This window comes from Rattus norvegicus, chromosome 3 (genome assembly GCF_036323735.1).
Source record: "Rattus norvegicus strain BN/NHsdMcwi chromosome 3, GRCr8, whole genome shotgun sequence".
Taxonomy (NCBI): domain Eukaryota; kingdom Metazoa; phylum Chordata; class Mammalia; order Rodentia; family Muridae; genus Rattus; species Rattus norvegicus.
Window position 1 is genome coordinate 160,959,233 of NC_086021.1, and position 17,466 is coordinate 160,976,698.

At 51.9% G+C, this 17,466-nt stretch overlaps 1 protein-coding gene and 1 long non-coding RNA gene across 14 annotated transcripts in view; one reads left to right on the top strand and one right to left on the bottom strand.

Annotated features, from left to right (window-relative positions):
• Slc52a3 (solute carrier family 52 member 3) lies at nucleotides 1-16,938 on the top strand. Of its 13 annotated transcripts, XM_063283821.1 has the most exons (12): nucleotides 1-143; nucleotides 716-804; nucleotides 2,244-2,371; nucleotides 2,878-3,105; nucleotides 6,070-6,282; nucleotides 9,108-9,260; nucleotides 9,488-9,576; nucleotides 10,529-11,150; nucleotides 11,837-12,324; nucleotides 13,747-13,870; nucleotides 14,166-14,405; nucleotides 15,197-16,938. In XM_063283821.1, exons 8-11 carry the CDS (start codon nucleotides 10,584-10,586, stop codon nucleotides 14,376-14,378), a joined length of 1,392 nt encoding a protein of 463 aa, XP_063139891.1. In that variant the 5' UTR covers nucleotides 1-143; nucleotides 716-804; nucleotides 2,244-2,371; nucleotides 2,878-3,105; nucleotides 6,070-6,282; nucleotides 9,108-9,260; nucleotides 9,488-9,576; nucleotides 10,529-10,583; the 3' UTR covers nucleotides 14,379-14,405; nucleotides 15,197-16,938.
• LOC120101756 (uncharacterized) overlaps nucleotides 15,758-17,466 on the bottom strand; it is a 26,617-nt gene continuing 24,908 nt past the window's right edge. Inside the window, exon 2 of the long non-coding RNA XR_010064992.1 lies at nucleotides 15,758-16,611. This is a non-coding gene — a long non-coding RNA (uncharacterized LOC120101756). The remainder of the gene's footprint in view (nucleotides 16,612-17,466) is intronic.

A 17,466-nucleotide genomic window follows, 5' to 3' on the forward strand; every position in this document is an offset into this window, starting at 1 on the left:
CTTCCTAGCTCACACAAAGGCGGACACTTCTGTCTTCCCCCTTTGACTGGCAGAGACTCTGAGGGCCAGGTTGTCCCCACGCTACCCAGATCCCGTCTCACTGTCTGTCTCTCACAGAGGAAAGATGGCCAGAACACAGAAAGGTAGTAAGGCCCGGCACTAGACGGTGAAGGGCAGGGTCCCCGTCCACTGTCTTGGATGGCTTTGGTACCAGTAAGATAGGATTCTCCTCCTTAGTTGTGTCCCTCTGCATGGCCACTTCAGAGACCATGCCCTGCTCAGGTAGGAGTCCCAATTGTCCTCACCTCTTCCCTCTCCTTTACCCACACATCCAATCTTTAAACATGTGTGAGCCTGGCCTCCAGCAGCTGAGTCATTGCTCCAGTCCCTTTAAACAGGTCTTACGATACAGTTCCTTCTGGTGCTGTAGAATTGGGATGTGGCCGTCTGCTTGTGCCTCAGATAGAACCCAGAGTCAAAGCCATTCCAGACAGAACCTCTGCCACTGAACTATATGCCTTGCCCACGTTTTCTGGAGGTATATTTAGCACTGGCTGGCCTTGGACTGGAGATCCTCCTGCACCTACCTCCCAGGTCTAACAAGCACGCACTATAATACCTGCTACTGTTTGTTGTCTGACGAGCATGAACCAGGTCCTAGGACCTCAGCCACGAACAGAACAAACATGGTCCCTAACTGTCTCCCCAACACTAGTGGGGAGACAGACCCTAAACAGGATGCAGGAATGGACACACAGTACACCATAAAGGGCATTGTACAAAATTCCAGAGCATCTCAACCAGGTAAGCACTGGGACAGGGTTACTTTAGTGAAGCAGTCACTCCTAGAGGCAAGAATAAGTAGAGAAACCAAGGGGGTAAGGGATACACACCTTTAATCCCAGCATTTGGGAAGTGGATGCAGGCAGGCAGATCTCTGAGTTCAAGGCCAGTCTGGTCTGCGGAGTCAGTTCCAGGACAGCCAGGGCTACACAGAGAAACCCTGTCTTGTGCTGGGGGTGGGGAGGTTAGCAGGCCCTGAATATGCTGAGGAAGGAGCCATGTGGCTGCCCGAGGAAATGGCCTGTGAAGGAACAGAGAATGTGAAGGTCCTGACCCAGGAAATAAGTTTGTCAAACGGCGCAAACTTCAAGGAAGCCATTAAGGAGCTGCGTGGAACCTGAGGCAGGGAGGGAAGAGAAACCACCCAGCTTTCTGGGGACAAGTTAGCAGGAAGCTGGTTGTCTGACAGGGCGGTGAGGTACTGTGCAGAGAAAGGATAGGCAAACAGCATCCCTAGGGCTGAGTCTCAAGTGAAGGGGAGAGATGGCAGGGCAGTGAACCAAGAGATTGCCACCTTCTGTCAGGCCATGAACGAGGCTGAGTGCGTGGGTCCTACCGCATCTCTGGAGGGGTCAGTCCGACGCGCAGTCCACAGGGAAGATTTTAATTCTATTTGAGGGAAGACATCATCCACCCCAGGTCTCCTCTACCAGCTCCATGGCCCTTCTCAAGTCCTCCAGACAGCGCCACCTGGTGGCAACTTCTTGAAGCTGCAAGCACTTAAATTCTCTGCGCAAGTAGTCGGGGTCAAGTTTGCCCTTGATCTCTCAGCCCTGGCCTCATCCAAACTAACACTTTCACCTGCTCACACCCTCCCGCGGTGCGGGCTTGGCTTGCGCAGCAGTCACTCCGGGTACTACCAAGCGCCCCCCCCCCCGCCATTTATTGCTCCTCACTAGCCCTTCCCCGTGAGTGAGGAGTCTGACTCAGCAAAGAGAGCGGTATTTCCACGCTCCTTTACTCCTCGAATCCAGCCTTTTGCTGGGCTGCAGAGGTGTGTACAAGTGTCCATCCCCGCCTGCACACTCGGGATCAGCGCTCTGCCCCACCCCATTCCTCAGACTTGGTTGGAGGGCGTATAACCCCTTACCTATGATCTGTATGTATGCGATTCCCTCCACCTCTAATCCCTGGCGTGCCTAACACAGGTGTGTCCAACTTTTTAACACTGAGACAGGATACTGTCATCTACAGAGAACCGCGCAATAGACGTACCAAAAATATTAAAATCTCATCGTGTAATTTTACAGTTTTGTGTCAAGCCCTATCAACAGCTACATTTAGTCACATTTAGCAGACACGCCTGCTAATTGTAGATAGTTTTCACTGAAGCATAAAGGGACCTGTCACCTCCCTTGACCCGTGTGCTGAGACCTTTTTTCTTTTTTTCTTTTTTTCAGAGCTGGGGACCGAACCCAGGGCCTTGCGCTTGCTAGGCAAGCCCTCTACCACTGAGCTAAATCCCCAACTCCCTGAGACCTTTTTTGATGCACATAAATTAGCGTCGGATATTTTTAAAGTGTGTTAAGTAAGTTTAGGTTTTAAATAATCAACAGGTTTACAGATTCACAAATGGTTAAAATATGTCCGTTCAGGTCGAAGTTCCCTTTCCTCCCTCTTCCCCCTCCTTTCTGCGCCCTTTTACCCCCACCCCCACTCCACTGTCAATGCTTCTACATCGTTTCCTGTGGGGGCTAAGTTTCATACATACTTCTCTAAAGAATTTGTGGGGTTTATTCGTGGAGATGGTTTTCAAACGAAAAAAGTTACCCTGAGTGTATTTACCACCCTAGCCCCCGCTGCTTTTAACGGGGGGGGAGAGGGGATAGGAGCTGCGAAGTGCTGCTGCCCCGGGTTCTTGGGTGGTCTGGAGTTTTCTAACCCAGTTCTCTCTTGGCACTTTAGCCACACTTCATTTCGTGTTTCTCTTCCCGCCTTCTCCTCACTGTTAGCTTTGCGGCCCCATCTAACGCACCCTGGAGTGGTGGGGAGAACATTTAGCAGCGAAATTCTAAGACACCCCGCTCCCCGTAGAACTCAGGCTTTTGCGCCCCCTGGCGGCTGCTCCCGTGAACTGCAGTGGCGCCTTCGCGCCTGATCTTCCTACTCGAGGGCGCGGTCAGGAAGCTGCGCCCGCCGGTAGTGCGCCTAGAAGCTTCTTGGGCGACCAGGCCAGATGTGGACAGATTGGTCTCTGCTTTTGAGGTTCTCTACAGAATGTGAGCACCACCTCGAGTTGCCCGAGGCTCTACATATTTGCAGGTACCAGTTATGGATGAGTTGTTTTTTTGTGCTTTTTCAGGAACCAGGGTCTTTTCTATTACATGTAGTTAGTGGGGGAGGAGGCACGTGCAACGCTGCGTGCCGGGGTCAGAGGGCAACTTACGGTAATCGGTTTTCTCCTTCCATCATATGGGTCCCAGTGATCAAACTCAGGTTGTCAGGCTGGGGTGCAAATGCCTTTACCTGATGAGCCATCTTGCTGGCCCTTTAGTTTTGTTTTCAGGAAGAGATAGTAATGTCTTGCTGCTCTGCGGCCCACGCTGGTCTTGAACTCATGATTCAACTTCAACTTCCTGAGAGCTGAAATCACCGGCCTGTGTGACCTCTCCAAACTTTGTAGTTGCGATCTAGTCGGATAAATGAGCACACGCAATGGGCGGAGCTAAGCTGATTGCGACCAAAAAAAAAAAAAAAAAAATCCCTAGCGACAGACAAGACAGACAGGGTTGCAGACAGGAACACTTCCTCACCTTGGACGACCCAAGGCTCCCCAGCAACTGTCCTATCCAGAGGATGCCCCACCCACCCTTCTCGGGCTCCCAGCCCCATAATAAGATGCGGAGTTAGCTACTGGTACGTTCATCTCTGTAAGAAAGTCGGTTTGTCAAGGGCCAGGACTTTGAACCTTGTTCACTTGTACATCCTAAGCCCTTCCCAGGGTGCCAGGCGTACAGCTAGTGTTTAACTGAAAGTTGTTGAATTAACTGGAGTTGATAATGAAGCCCCTAAAGAAAGACTTTTTTTTTTTTTGAGGTTTTTCTAGACAGGATTTCTTGTGTAGTCCTAGCTGTCTTAGATCTCGTTTTGTAGATCAAAGTGGCCTCGAACTCAGAGATCTGCCTGCCTCTGCCTCCCAAGCGCTTTAAAAGTGTGTACCACCATACCCGGCTTAAGAGGTCAAAAAGCAACTTCAGAGGCTGGAGAGATGGCTCAGTGGTTAAGAGCACGGACTGCTCTTCCAGAGGTCCTGAGTTCAAATTCCAGCAGCCACATGGTGGCTCACAACCATCTGTAATGAGATCTGATGCCTTCTTCTGCTGTGTCTGAAGACAACTACAGTGTACTTATATATAAGTATAAAAAAAAAAGCAACTTCAGAATCTAGGAGTTGTTGGGGACGTAACCCAGTTGGTAAAGCACTTGCTTAGAATGCACAAAGCCCTGGTTTGGATTCCCAGTCCTGAATAAAACCAGGAGTGGTGTGATGTTAGCCTAGAGGCACGAGGCTACCCAAAGCCATCTCTGGGTAGCTATGGAGTTTGAGGCCAGCCTGGGGTACATGTTTGTTTCAAAAACAAGCAAAGGGATAAACAGAGTGTGAGTCGTGCCCCTCCTCCTCACCCCAGCCTGTGCATATAAACATTAAACTTTCTGTAAACTTTAAACTGCTCAAAGGATTTTGAGAGCAGGGCTCAGTAGTAAAGTACCTACCTAAACCCTGGGTCCATCCCCATCCCCACCCCCAAAAATGCAGGCTGTAGATGGCGAAGAAAATATTCAGAAGTAAAAGATTTAAATAAACAAAAGCTAAGACATTCTAAGGATTATAAAAGTCAGGGAGGACACACACTGGTGTCCATTCACGTCTGCAGTGAACAATGAGTCACACCCACACAGCCCCCACCCCGAAGGATAAGACAGGAGAGCTCCTCAGGGGAAGTGGCACTTGCCATTCATGCTTGGAAAAGAGATTGGGTCAGGTATTGAAACTTATTGGTCCCCACTGGGAAAGGACTTGCTTGGAGTGATTAGATGAGCAGCGGAGGGTCTCCAAGGGTTGACCAGGGTTCCTTAAAATAGCAATACCATGCAGGGCTCCTGTGAGAGGCTGGCCACCGGCTGGAGCACAAGGAGGGAGTTGGGATGGAGATGATCCCTGCGGGACCTGGGAGGACAACATTCCAGGGCACTGGAGTAGCCTCTGCTGGGGAAGCTTCCCTTTCAGAGCCAAGCCTATGTCCCTGAGGCTAACACATTTTGCCTTGGTTCAGGCTCTTCACGAGCACTGACAGACACGTGTATGAAACTGGAGACGCATCAACAAGAAGAGTTCCAGCCAAAGTACCCCAAAATCTGAGGCTTGGAGAAGGGTCAGGGTTGGGAGCTAGGCCAGTAGGCTTCATGACAGAAGGGACTTGGTAGGGGTTGGTGATACCCAGGTTATTAGGGAGAGGCGGGCAGAGGGAGGCATTGAACATGAGTGAAGATTCCCTTGTCGTAGAGATAAAGTGTCCCAGTGATAAGAGCTGTCAGTATAGCCCCCTACAGCTATAGAAACACTGTGACTCTCTGGGTCTACTTTCACAGGTAGATGTGGCTTCTATGGCCAAAGGCCAGTGCCTCAGGCTGCTCCTGCAAGCCTGAGAAGGGCCAGCTCAAACTGTACCAAAGATCTAAAGATAACTGCTTGGGGTAGGATGGGGGAGATAGGAGATTCGTTGCTATCTTCTAGGTACACTTTGAGTAGTGTTTTCTGAGCCCCATAGCACGCTGCCTGCTGAATGAGGGAAGGGGGCCCCAGGTCTTCATAACAAGGCGGTCTCTCAGAGATCAGGGCTGCAGTTCAGAAAGAGCTGAATTATTCACAGACGGCCTTTCAAATGGGAAGCTGAGTTCCAAGACTTGTTTGACACATTTTTCTCCGGGGAGAGCGCCCCCCGGTGGTTCTGGCTCCAGGTCTAGCCCATGCTTCCTGTTACACCTTCCTTGATTCAAGTATATTCCTTCCTGAGTCTCAGTTTCTCCACCTGTGAGATGGCGCAGAAAAGCATCCCCTGTCCTGCAGGCTTAAGTTACTGTTACCCAGACATCAGAGACTTGAGGGTCCCCCAGAGCTGTGTGGCTCCACACCAGACCCATTTCCTCAGTTATACAGCAGAGCTTGTGTAGTAGGCTCCCAAAGGCAGGAGTGAGGGGCAATAGCTAACTTACGTCTGACCTCAGGAGATTCTGCCCCACCCCCGACTTGTTCCCGCGGGAAGAAGAGAGGCGGGATGCAGAAGGCTCAGGTCCTGCGGGCTTCAAGCAGTAGCTCCTGAGTGCTGTCACTCGGCCACTCCCGGGTCCCGCCTACCTTCCCGCCACCGGGGCGGGGACAGACAGGTGCCGCCACAGACTCCTGAATCCACCGAGCAGGCAGACCCTCCGTGACCCTAGGTGAGTGGCTGTGGAGCATGGGCAGGGGGCGTCGGTCAGGGGACAGCGGGTGACCTGTGACCTTTCCCCTAGTTCCCGCCAGGAGGGCGGCTGGGATAAGTGGAACAGCTGCGGGCTCTGAGCCGCCCTTGTGCTCCCAGTCCGGGCCTGCTTGGCCTTGGATGCTACCCTATACACCTGTATCCACCTGCCCAGCTTCAGCAACCTGGCTTGGGTGCACAAGGTCGCACCAGTCTGGGCATGGCTCTCCTCCAAAGTTTGGCTAGTGTGGGAGGCCGGATGCCCTTCCTAGCCCGCAGGGAGGGGAGGAAGGAAGGGAGCCTTGAGACCTCCTCCCTCCCACCCAGAGACCTGGGCCACCAAACCATGACATACCCGGTCCCTTTCAACGGTGGGACCTCCTAGGAGGCTCAGAGAAGAAGAGCAAGTGACCCGAGGTCCTACAGCTTGGGGGCACAGGCCTGGATGGCAGACAACTCTCTCTGAGATCAGGGTGGGCAGGATGCCACTGCCACCAACCTGCTTTCTGGGTGTGTGGTTGCCCAGACAAGTCTTTGCAAAGGGAACTTGAATTGGCATGAGTTGGGGGCCGTAGGTGAAAACCGCCATCCTACTTGGATGTGAGAGGGCCCAGGCAGCCCCCAAACCTACACCTTCTCTTGGTCTCTTCCTCTGCCTCAGCCTCTCCTGTCCCCTCTGTTCTAGCATTTTTCCTTCAGCCTACTTTGGGGTCTGTTGGCTCTCTGGTTCCCAGTGCCCTGTCCCGCACCCATCAGTCACTCTTCCACATTTCTTCACCCCCTTTTCGGCACTCCACTCCCTTCCCTAGGTTGGCTTTGTGGGCCCCTGCTCTGCAGAGCAGGTCCTACCCAGTCCCCAGGGCCACCTGCAAGCCAGGGCCGGCTCTCTCCAGTCTGGGCCCCCTCGGCTCAGTGCCCACCAGCTGCCGCCTATCTATGCAGAGAGAGCATCCAACCATGGCATCAGGGTGTAGGGTGGCCCAGTCCCTTGCAAGCCACATGCTGCCTCCACATAAGAGAAAATACCCCCACACATACCCCAGTTCCTGTGGGAGAACTCTGTCCTGGCTGATAGACTCAGATAGGCTCCCTGACTGGCTGGCTTCTGAGGATCCTGAGATGAGAGGCTTTGTATACAGAAGCCAGGAAACTGTTACAGTCCAGGACCAAGGTCAGGCCACACAGGGGAGGAGGCAGCCCAGTGCCACACAATGGGGCTGTGGGACTGCTGACACTCGGTGTTTGATGTAAAAGTAACAAAGAGAATGGCATGAACTTACTTAGCATACACAAGACCCTGGCTCTCACCCCTGCACCACACACACACACACACACACACACACACACACACACACACACGGGAACATCAGAAGGGCCAAGCCTGAACTCATCCTCTGATGTCCCTTGTCACCACTTGCTTCTGGACCTTGTCTCAGTCAGAGCCTTTGTCTTGTCTCTCCCGAAGGAGACCCTGGCACCCAGGAAGCAGCTCGGTCTTAGGACCCATGTCTCTGGCCCACTCTCCCACTTCCTCACTCCTTACTACCTGGCCCCAGAGCCTGAAGTTTTAAGTCATTTCTCCTCCTCATTCTTCCCAGGGGCCTGCTGTGTAGTCCCGCCATGAGCAGCTGTGTGACCTCTGACCACTTCTTTTTCCTCTCTGAGCTTCAGTTTCTTCCTCTGTGAAATGGAGGTGAACCCAGAACTGCTGAGAGGCACGGACATAAGGGGTTTAGTACGGGTGGGTCCCAAGCAGCCATGACGGCTGCCGTCTGTCAGGACCATAACATGCAATGGCTGTACCCTGCTCCCTGTCACAGTCCTCACTGCAGCCATCAAGACTGGACTCCCTTTACCTAGGAGGGGTCAATGGGGACACAATACACACTGTCCTTGAAGGGCCTGGTGACATCCCCCTTGGCTTCTCTACTGCCCTTAATCTTATAGCCACAGCCACACTAGCCCTGAGGCTAATCTTAGAACATGGAGAGCGCCCAGCACTCGCTGACCATCTCTGCCTTCCTTGGACCCTTTCCCCCCAGATTCTTCTGACACCCACATTCCCACCTCCCAGTTCTTCTTGGCTCTGCGGTTCTCACCACCTAGACGGCTCTGCCTATTGGTTTTCTGTTTTCCTTGGTGACGGAACTACTCACATTCCTGAGAGCAGAGACAATTGTTCAACTGGGTGTAGGCGCCCAATAAAGGCAGGTTACATACCCGAGTGAACAAGAGACACAAGACAAGGCAGAAAATACAGATACTGGCCCTTACCTTGTGACCCAGGCCTATAGTCCCAGCTTCTAGGAAGGCTGAGGCAGGGGGATCTCTGTCTGAACTACAGAATGAGATCACAGTCAGCCTGGACAACTCCGTGAGACTCTTGTCTCCAGATTAAAAGTAAAAGCTCTCACCTGGCATGTGTGTGTCCCTGAGACGCACCTCATCTCATGCTCATCTTTTTTTTTTTTTTTTTTTTTTTTGGTTCTATTTTTCGGAGCTGGGGACCGAACCCAGGGCCTTGCGCTTCCTAGGCAAGCGCTCTACCACTGAGCTAAATCCCCAGCCCCTCATGCTCATCTTTTAAACATGCCCCCACCATGCTTGGAGCCTTCACTGCTCTGAGCAACAGTCAGACTTTCCTGCATGTTGTCCCCTCTGCCTGGGCCATCCCCTCGCTGTCAGCGGTCAGTGCTAATTGTTCCTTACAGCGTCTCTAGACTTAAAGAACTGGCTAGAGCAAAAGTGGGGAGTTGGGATGCAGACCCTGATGGAACCCTGCCTATCTCTCCTTTCCCGTGACAGGCCTGGAGGGGAAATTACTCCTTTAATTACGGGCTCCCTCTGTTCCCTTTATCATTTGCTGCAATTACGGGCACCCTCTGTTCCCTTTATCATTCAATGAGTCAGGAAGTCAGCAGAGCAGTGACTGACAAGGCTTCTCCTCCTTCGGCCCTGGTAAGGCTTCTGGGGCAAGATCTTGCAGGAATCTGGGTAGGGAAGAAGCTGTAAGCCAATACAGCTTTGAAGGTGGGGCAGGAGAGTAAGTGCAGCTGAGAGCTGCCTGTCTCCAGGTCATCTAGCAAACCCAGGGTCAGGCCAGGGGAGCCTTGGGTGAGGATGGGATAGCCTCCAGTTTTGGTCACTCTCATTCTCCCATCTCTTATATCATTTCCTGTTCCCAGGTGGGTTTCCTGTGTAGGAACCAGGGAAAGAAGCTGACAAAACACCAAAGATTCCTGGGTGAAGCTTGACCAGGAGAAAGCTCTCTCCAGTAAGGACCAAAGAGGGATTTGTGAGTGTGGTGACACATTACACTCTTGAGGAAAAAGTGGGAAGATCTAGAGCTCTAGGCTAGCCTGGGCTAAATAGTGAGGTATTTTTGTTGTTTTTTGTTTTGTTTTGTTTTGTTTTGGTCTCAAAACCAGAACAGGAAGAAAACAAGGAAAAAGACTTGGAGTTTGCTTGTGGTGACCCAATTGGACAAGTGCTGACATGAGACCAGCTCAAGGGCACACAATGAAAGGGAAGGGGTCCCCCTTCCTCTGTACAAGGAGGAGCCTGCTGGGGTGATACAGCTCTCACAAAGGCACATGCCACATGCTGACTGGGTGGCCTTGGGCATGTGACTCTGCCTTTCTGGGCCTCTTCTTTCTCACTGGTGTGGGATGGGTAAACTTCTTTTGCTATGATTATCAAAAACTGTTACATCTGCTGACTTTTCCAAATCATGTGAAAATTAACATTTTGGAATAATTATCATGGAAATAGCATCCTGGAGTCATTTTCCCTCCAGAAGAGGTATGGTAACCTGTTCACGGGTCAAAGACCTACCTATGTGTTTTTTTCTCTAAATTGTTTATATCCTTGGCAAATTTCTTTCTGGAGTTTTCAGTTGTTGGTTTGTAAAAACTCTTTATATATTGAAGAACCAAGCCTTTTATCTGTTTTGCCCACATCTGCTCCAGGTCTTTTGACTGTGCTGTTGGTATTTTTTACAGAAGGTATTTTGTCTGTTTACATGTATTACATTTGTAAGTTTTAACATTTCTGAAGTTGGATATATCCATCTTTCCTTTATAGAGCCAGGATTTCTAAGTCCTGCCTAGGAAAACCTTGCCCAGTCAAAGGTTATCTGTGAACAAATGCATCTGTATTTTCTGCTAATATGAAGCCAGCTTGTTGATGATGAAATTGTGACTGTCTCGACATATGTTCTCCTCCAGCCCCCCTGCAGCCTGACCTGGAGGACAGGATATCGTCTGGCCCAGGCTGCCCACAATGGCCTTCCTGACACACCTGCTGGTCTGCGTCTTTGGCATGGGCTCCTGGGTGGCCATCAATGGGCTCTGGGTGGAGCTGCCCCTGCTGGTGACCAAGTTGCCCGAGGGCTGGTACTTGCCCTCTTACCTAACTGTGGTCATCCAACTGGCCAACATAGGCCCCCTCCTAGTCACCCTGATGCATCGCTTCCGACCCGGCTGCCTGTCTGAGGTGCCCGTGATCTTCCTTATCCTGTGTGTAGGCACAACTGCCTGCATCCTCCTAGCCTTCCTGTGGAGTATGACCTCCTGGATACAGGGTAGACAGCATAGTGTGGCCTTCATCGTCCTCACCTTCTTCCTGGCCCTGGTGGATTGTACTTCCTCTGTCACCTTCTTGCCCTTCATGAGCCAGCTGCCCACGTACTATCTTACCACCTTCTTTATAGGCGAGGGGCTCAGTGGCCTCCTGCCTGCACTGGTGGCCCTTGTCCAAGGCTCAGGTATCACCACCTGTGTCAATGTCACGGAGACACCAGGTACCACCTTGAACCCTGTGACCACTATGGAGACTTCCATCACTCAGGTACCTAGCATGGCCCAGAGCCATTATTGTACTGTGCCTTGTCCCCAGTCTAGGAAAGGGAAGATTTGCTTCTGCTATCTCCCTTGTTTGTTTGACATAACTACATCTTCCTTCCTTCTTTCCTTCCTTCCTTCCTTCCTTCCTTCTTCCTTCCTTCCTTCCTTCCTTCCTTCCTTCCTTCCTTCTGAGATTCAAAGATGATTTAAAAGTGATAGGAATTTGAACTGTCCCAGAGAGTGACCGGGGCTTGGGGCTCATCAGGGTGTGGAGGTGCATTCTGGGAGGGGAGAAGAGGAGATGGCTGACGAGCAAAGGTGACTTGTCATAAACTCAGATGGAGTCTGTCAAGTGACAAGACAAAGGTTGCCTCTTTCAGTCCTGAAAATATCCACGTCCCTCCCCAGTGGACCTTGGGGAGCTATGACTTTGTCCCACCTCAACCGGTTTAGAGTAATTGGTACTGAAGTCTGTCTTAGAGCGATGTATTCTGGCCTTTTAGTTATATTGGGGGGCTATCCTGAGTCCCCAAACAAAATCACAGACTGGGGAAATGAGGATCTGAGGTCGAGATGTCTCTGATCTCTCCAGGCCCAGGTTTTTATCTGGGGATCTGTGATGTAGCAGTTGTTTCTGACATTTCTGCCTCCCCCAGAGGTCTGGCTGACTGTGGCTTTGTCCCTCCACAGAGAACCCTTAGCCCTTCCCTGACGCCCCTCACCTGGCACCTGGAGAGCCGCTACCTGGCCCCACGCTTCTCGCCACTGCTCTTCTTCTTACTGCTCTCCTTCCTGATGGGCTGCTGCCTGGTCGCCTTCTTCCTCCTGCAGCGGCAGCCCTGGGGACGGCAAGGCTCCATAGAGGACCTCCTCCACTCCCAGGTCACCCTGCACTCGATCAAACCACGTGACACAGAGGACACCGGCTCAGTGGGCGCCCCTGTGAGCAGCCCAGGCAAGGGATCAGTGGAAGTCAGTGTAGCTTCACTCCGCCCAGCCCAGCTGGCCTTCATCTACTCCGTGGTAGCCTTTGTCAATGCGCTCACCAATGGTGTTCTGCCCTCAGTGCAGACCTACTCCTGCCTGCCTTATGGGCCTGTTGCCTACCATCTGTCTGCCACCCTCAGCTCCGTGGCCAGCCCCCTCGCCTGCTTCCTCCCCATCTTCCTGCCTAACAGGTATCCCACCCTACCCAGGGAACTCGAGTGGGGAATAACTCCATTTCAGAACCCTAAGTGCCAAACCCCACCTACTCACTGTCCAATATGTGAGGTGGTTGGTAATATGGTCTCCCAGATGTATGGGGTAACACAAAGCTTTGCCTATGTGCCTCTAGTGTACCTATCTGGAAAATGGGAGTGATAACACTTCTTCCTGTGATGTCTGAGAATGTGGTATGGGTTCTTCTCAGTGTTCTCCATCAGGGAAATGGAGATGGGCTTGTTCAGCCCTAGCTCCCTGCCTTTGGCTCAGCCAACCCCACCAAGTTGCCCTTCAGGAATACCTAGACAAAGATGTAATTGGGTCTACCAGAGTGGACGGGACCCTGGCTTAAAAGTATAAGGAGGTCTGACTCTCCCCCATGAAGAAACATCCACCTTGGAATCTCAGCGCTTAGAGGCCCTCCTGCCCTCTAGCCATTCAGTTTTGCTACAAACACAGGCCCAGCTGGGACCAAGAACAGGGGCAGGAGAGTGAGCCAGGAGAGTCCATCAGTTCACCCCAGGGAACAGAAAGAAGTCTGGGACAGAAAGAAGTCTGGGGACACAGGCTTAGTCCTAGAAATCTGACTGAGGTCACGTCAATGAAAAAAAGAGACACTGAAGAACTGACAGAGGCACAGAAAAGCTGGGGTCATGTGAGATGCGCTCACTCTGATGGAGGGAGGGCGCCTACTACACAACCCAGAACCCAGCTTGTTTCTCTAGACAGGACAAGGAGATGGTGCCCGTCAGTCTGGGTAGGTGAACTCTGTAGTGGGGCAGTCTCAGGTTGCGGAAACATAACGGAAGTAAAAGCTGCCCATGACAGTTTCCGAATACTTGGTCAGTCACTGCTAAACACTCATTCTTGGAGCAGGGGAAGGCATGGCCAATTCTCTGAGTCTCACCCAAGGAAAGCAATGTCCTCAGCTGATAGCCAGATTCTTCTAGAATTTTGGCCTCACCTCCTAGCTCATGGTTGCCCTCCCCAAGAGTAAGTGAGGATCCTGGAGAAAGTGTATTAACACCCTGAAGGACCCTGCAGAGATCAAAGCTCCTTCTGGTGGCTTTGACAAGGAGCTGATGTCATGAAGGAAGCTTTAGTCACACAACACTCAGAGCTGGGAAGGTGCCCACCACACTCCCATTGCGCAGGCAAGGATAGGTCAAAGAAGGGTCAAGGATCATTCTCAAGGCATGGGTGGCTGAACTGTGACCTGCTATGGAGAGATGAGGTCCTTGACACCTCTCAGTGTCCCTTTTAAGCTAAGTAGCCTGGGATGGTTTTTCCATAAAGGTCTAACCTCTAACCTTGGAGGCCCAGCCTACTCCCTGTCCATGAAGGGGACAGGAGCAGGCTTCTCAATGCCCTCTATGCCCTTCTCTGCTCCTCCACAGGTCGCTGTTATTCCTGGGGGTGCTCACAGTGTTGGGGACTGGCTTTGGGACCTACAATATGGCCATGGCTGCTATGAGCCCCTGCCCCATCCTGCAGGGTCACTGGGGTGGAGAAGTCCTTATCGTAAGTATCTACTCCCACTCTCACTTCTCAAGGCTGGGGAGCCCCGAAGACAACTCTGTTAGCCTTAAAAGCTATGGGTACCACTTCCCCCCTATCATTTGGGGGAGGGAGAGACACCTGGGTTTCCTTTTACTCTGGAAGGATGGTTCCTGTGCCACCCTTAGCCCTGGAGATTCATCTCCATAGGACCTCCTTGTAGTCAGGGGTCATTTCATCTCCCTTAGCTCCATGGAGTTACTCTTTGCCCTTGAGCCCTCTTCTCCCTCCATCCCCCCTGGTGGCCTTGTCCCGGCAGGTGCTCTCCTGGATGCTGTTTGTAGCCTGTCTCAGCTATGTCAAGGTGATGCTGGGTGTGATCTTGCGTGATCGGAGTCGCAGCGCCCTCTTGTGGTGTGGGGCAGCAGTGCAGCTGGGCTCTCTGATTGGTGCCCTGCTCATGTTCCCGCTGGTTAATGTACTGAAACTCTTCTCATCTGCTGACTACTGCAGCCTGGACTGCTCAGCCTAGGCTCGCCTGGCCACCACAGGACACCAGGTACCCCCATTGCTGAAGTTAAAAGCCAGAAGAGCCCAGAGACACAAAGGGTAACAACCCTTTGCCCTACTACCCCCACCCCAACCAACCCCAATCCCACATGGTCACAGATCTGGGTTTGGGGAGCAGCAAGGCTAGGCCTGAGCTTTTTAACACAATGACCTCCTCCCAACCTGGAGTTTCACAGTGCAGCCCCTCCCCCAACCCTGTGACCCAGTGCGTTTGAGCTGCAGTCTTCATTCTCAGTCTTTGGAGAGATCCGGTTTGTAGCGATCAGCTGGAGGCAGCCTAAGGATGTTAGGGGAAGATCCCTGGAAGATTAAGCTGCCCCTTGCTTACTGTGAGACCTTGGGGAAGTCTCTTTACTCTCTAGGCCTCTGCTCATTAAAGGAGGGCTGTAGTAAACAGCCTTTCGCTTGTAGGCTTAGGCATCTAACAGGTTCTCCTGAACTCTCTCCTCTGTGGACACACTTCTTAATACAACCTGGAGGTGATCAGAGGACTTGTGCAGGACCCTACCTCCATCCCTCTTCTACATCCCAAGCCTGTTGGTCCTGGGTCCCAGTACAGCCCTCTGCCTTCCCTGTCTCCTAGGATGGTGAGACACTGAGAGGAGTTGGGGTGGGGGGGCCTGCATCTGAGAGTAATCACGCCTCCCCCCAGACACATAGTGGCCAGTGAGGACCTCAGAGGGGTGGCTCAGGCAGAATGAGTTTCATCTGTAATTATTACTTTGTTTTGCATTTTGTTCCTTTTTATAAAAATTAAAGCTGTCTGTGCTTTCACACTAGGGGTCTGTGTACACACAAGAAGTCCCGTGAAGGCTACAGTGTATCAGCCTCATTCTAATCCAGTTTTGGGTCAAGGTCAAGAACCGAGGAAGCAAAAGCTGAGAGAGGCCTGATGCCAGCCCGCCCTTTTAGACGGTTGTCTTCCATGTCTTCCAGACTCGCACCACCTTGCACTCCTCTTTATTCTTAAAGTAGGGCTGGGGCGGTCATTGCTGCTTAAGGCTAAATCCCACGACCAAAAGTCAAAACACTTAAATGGTGCTCACCCGACTGCTCTGATATGTGTGCTCACACGGGGTGGGGGGGTGAGGGGAGCACTGATGGGTGGTACAGCACGCTGGAGACGGAAGCTAGGGGATCAAGTTCAAGAAATCCAGCCAGGAGTGGTGACACACACCGTTAACCCCAGCCTTAAGGAGACAGAGGCAGGCAGACCTCTGTGGCTTCAAGGCCACTTAGTTTACACAGTGAGTTCCAGGCAAGCCAGGAAGGGCTAAATACTGAGAGTTGTCTCAACAAACCAGAACAGCATGTACACGCGCGCGCACACACACAGAACACTTTCCTTACTTCCTGTTCACCCTTGCTAAGTAGCAGGAAATACAGAGACTTCCTTTTTGGACCTCAAGATTCAGGGAGTCACAAACCACTGTGCATCTCACACCTTTTGGTTCAATGGAAACAGAACCTGCTTGTACTCTTCCCGAGGCTGGATAGTACTCCACTGGGGGTGCCAAATTATCCATCCACATTTGAAGACACTGGGAGCAAAGTGGAGACTAAAGTAGCCCTCTGCGCAGGCAGAAGGGAAAGAAAGCAGTGTTGTTATCCAATGGATAAGCTTCAAGTCTGGCATCTGTGGGCATCAGAGTCGCAAAGATAGAAACACAAAAGCTAGGCACGGATCTCAGTGGCAGTGTGCCATGGTTCCGTCCGTCCCAACACCGCCTAAAACAAGAAAAAGGTTTCTGGAAATTGCAAACAGAAAATTCCTCTCTTCGCATAGGGAGATGGATGTGATCCACCACACAGATACTCTTCAAACATCTCATGATGGATCCTCCAGGAAGATGACTGGACAAGGCCTTTGGTCACACAGCACATTCTGAACTCCCCTGGGAATAGAGTGGCCATGAATGTCAGCTGACTGTCTTTATCCAAGCTCAGATCTTTATGACAGCCTTTAGATATGACATATCTTTCGATCAGCGTGATACCCTGAAGTAGGCGTCTGCCCTCCTCGGGCAGGCAGACACGGATGCAGATTTCCTTGATATTCCTGGTAAAGCCCCCAGGTCCTCTGCAGAGCAGTCCTTTGTTGTAAGATAGATTAGAGCTTTTGCTCCAGTCTGCTTTCCGATGTCACGATAAACACTGTGACTAAAAACAGCCCGGGAGGAAGAGGGTGTGGGAACCTAGAGCCAAAAGCAAGGAGAAACGATGTTTACTGGCCCCCTCTCTCTGGCTTCTCTTCACCTAGCTTTCTTACACAACCCAGGGCCACCTGCCAGGGTGATACCACTCACAGTGGGCCGGGTCCTCCCCCATCAATCATTAATCAAGACGATTTCCCACAAACATGGCAACCTCCCTCGGCTGAAACTCCCTCTTCGCAGGTGACTCGGTTAAGTCAACAAATCAAAACTGTCCGGGACAGGCTCCTTCAGCTTACAAATAGACTGGAGGCTCATAGGGACAGAATTCAGATGTTCTCTCCATAAATACCCTGAAGAAAATGAAAACCGTCTCCTCTTGGTGTGTCAGGGAGAGTTGATTTGCTTGGAGTACCAGAGGGTGGAAGCTCGGGCCTTGTACTCACTAGGCACACTCCGTCCCTCAGCTGTCTCCACCCCCAGCCAGGGTGCACTCGGGGTTTGCACTTTCCTTTAAACGCCCAGTCAGGATGTGGCCGTGGGTATCCAGAGAGTGGCATAGATGAGTCCAAGAGTAACCAATGAGCATGGAGGGCACAGACAGCCATCTTGGCTCACACTCTGTAGAGGGAGGATAAGGCAGTGTGCTGACGTTTGGGAAGTCACCTCCGTGTGGGGATTTGCTCTGGTTTGACTGTCACCCCATCTTAGGTGCCTCCAGCTTGTAAACTGGCCCAGAGCGGCATGGCTCAACTTCTCCTCAGCATACTGGTGGGAAGAGCTTTGCTCCCAGGATTCTTACGGGTTAAGCAGCTGTGGATACACAGTGTTCAGTACCATCTCCACCAACAGGGGAGTGCCCTGCTCATCACAGACATTTGCTGCCCATCCCACCAC

Excerpts from the sequence above, each read along its gene's own strand:
- Slc52a3 (XM_063283821.1), top strand. The coding sequence starts at position 10,584 with ATGGCCTTCCTGACACACCTGCTGGTCTGCGTCTTTGGCATGGGCTCC. Across the intron at positions 11,151-11,836 it reads TGGAGACTTCCATCACTCAG|AGAACCCTTAGCCCTTCCCT; the intron begins GTACCTAGCATG and ends GTCCCTCCACAG. Across the intron at positions 12,325-13,746 it reads CCCATCTTCCTGCCTAACAG|GTCGCTGTTATTCCTGGGGG; the intron begins GTATCCCACCCT and ends GCTCCTCCACAG.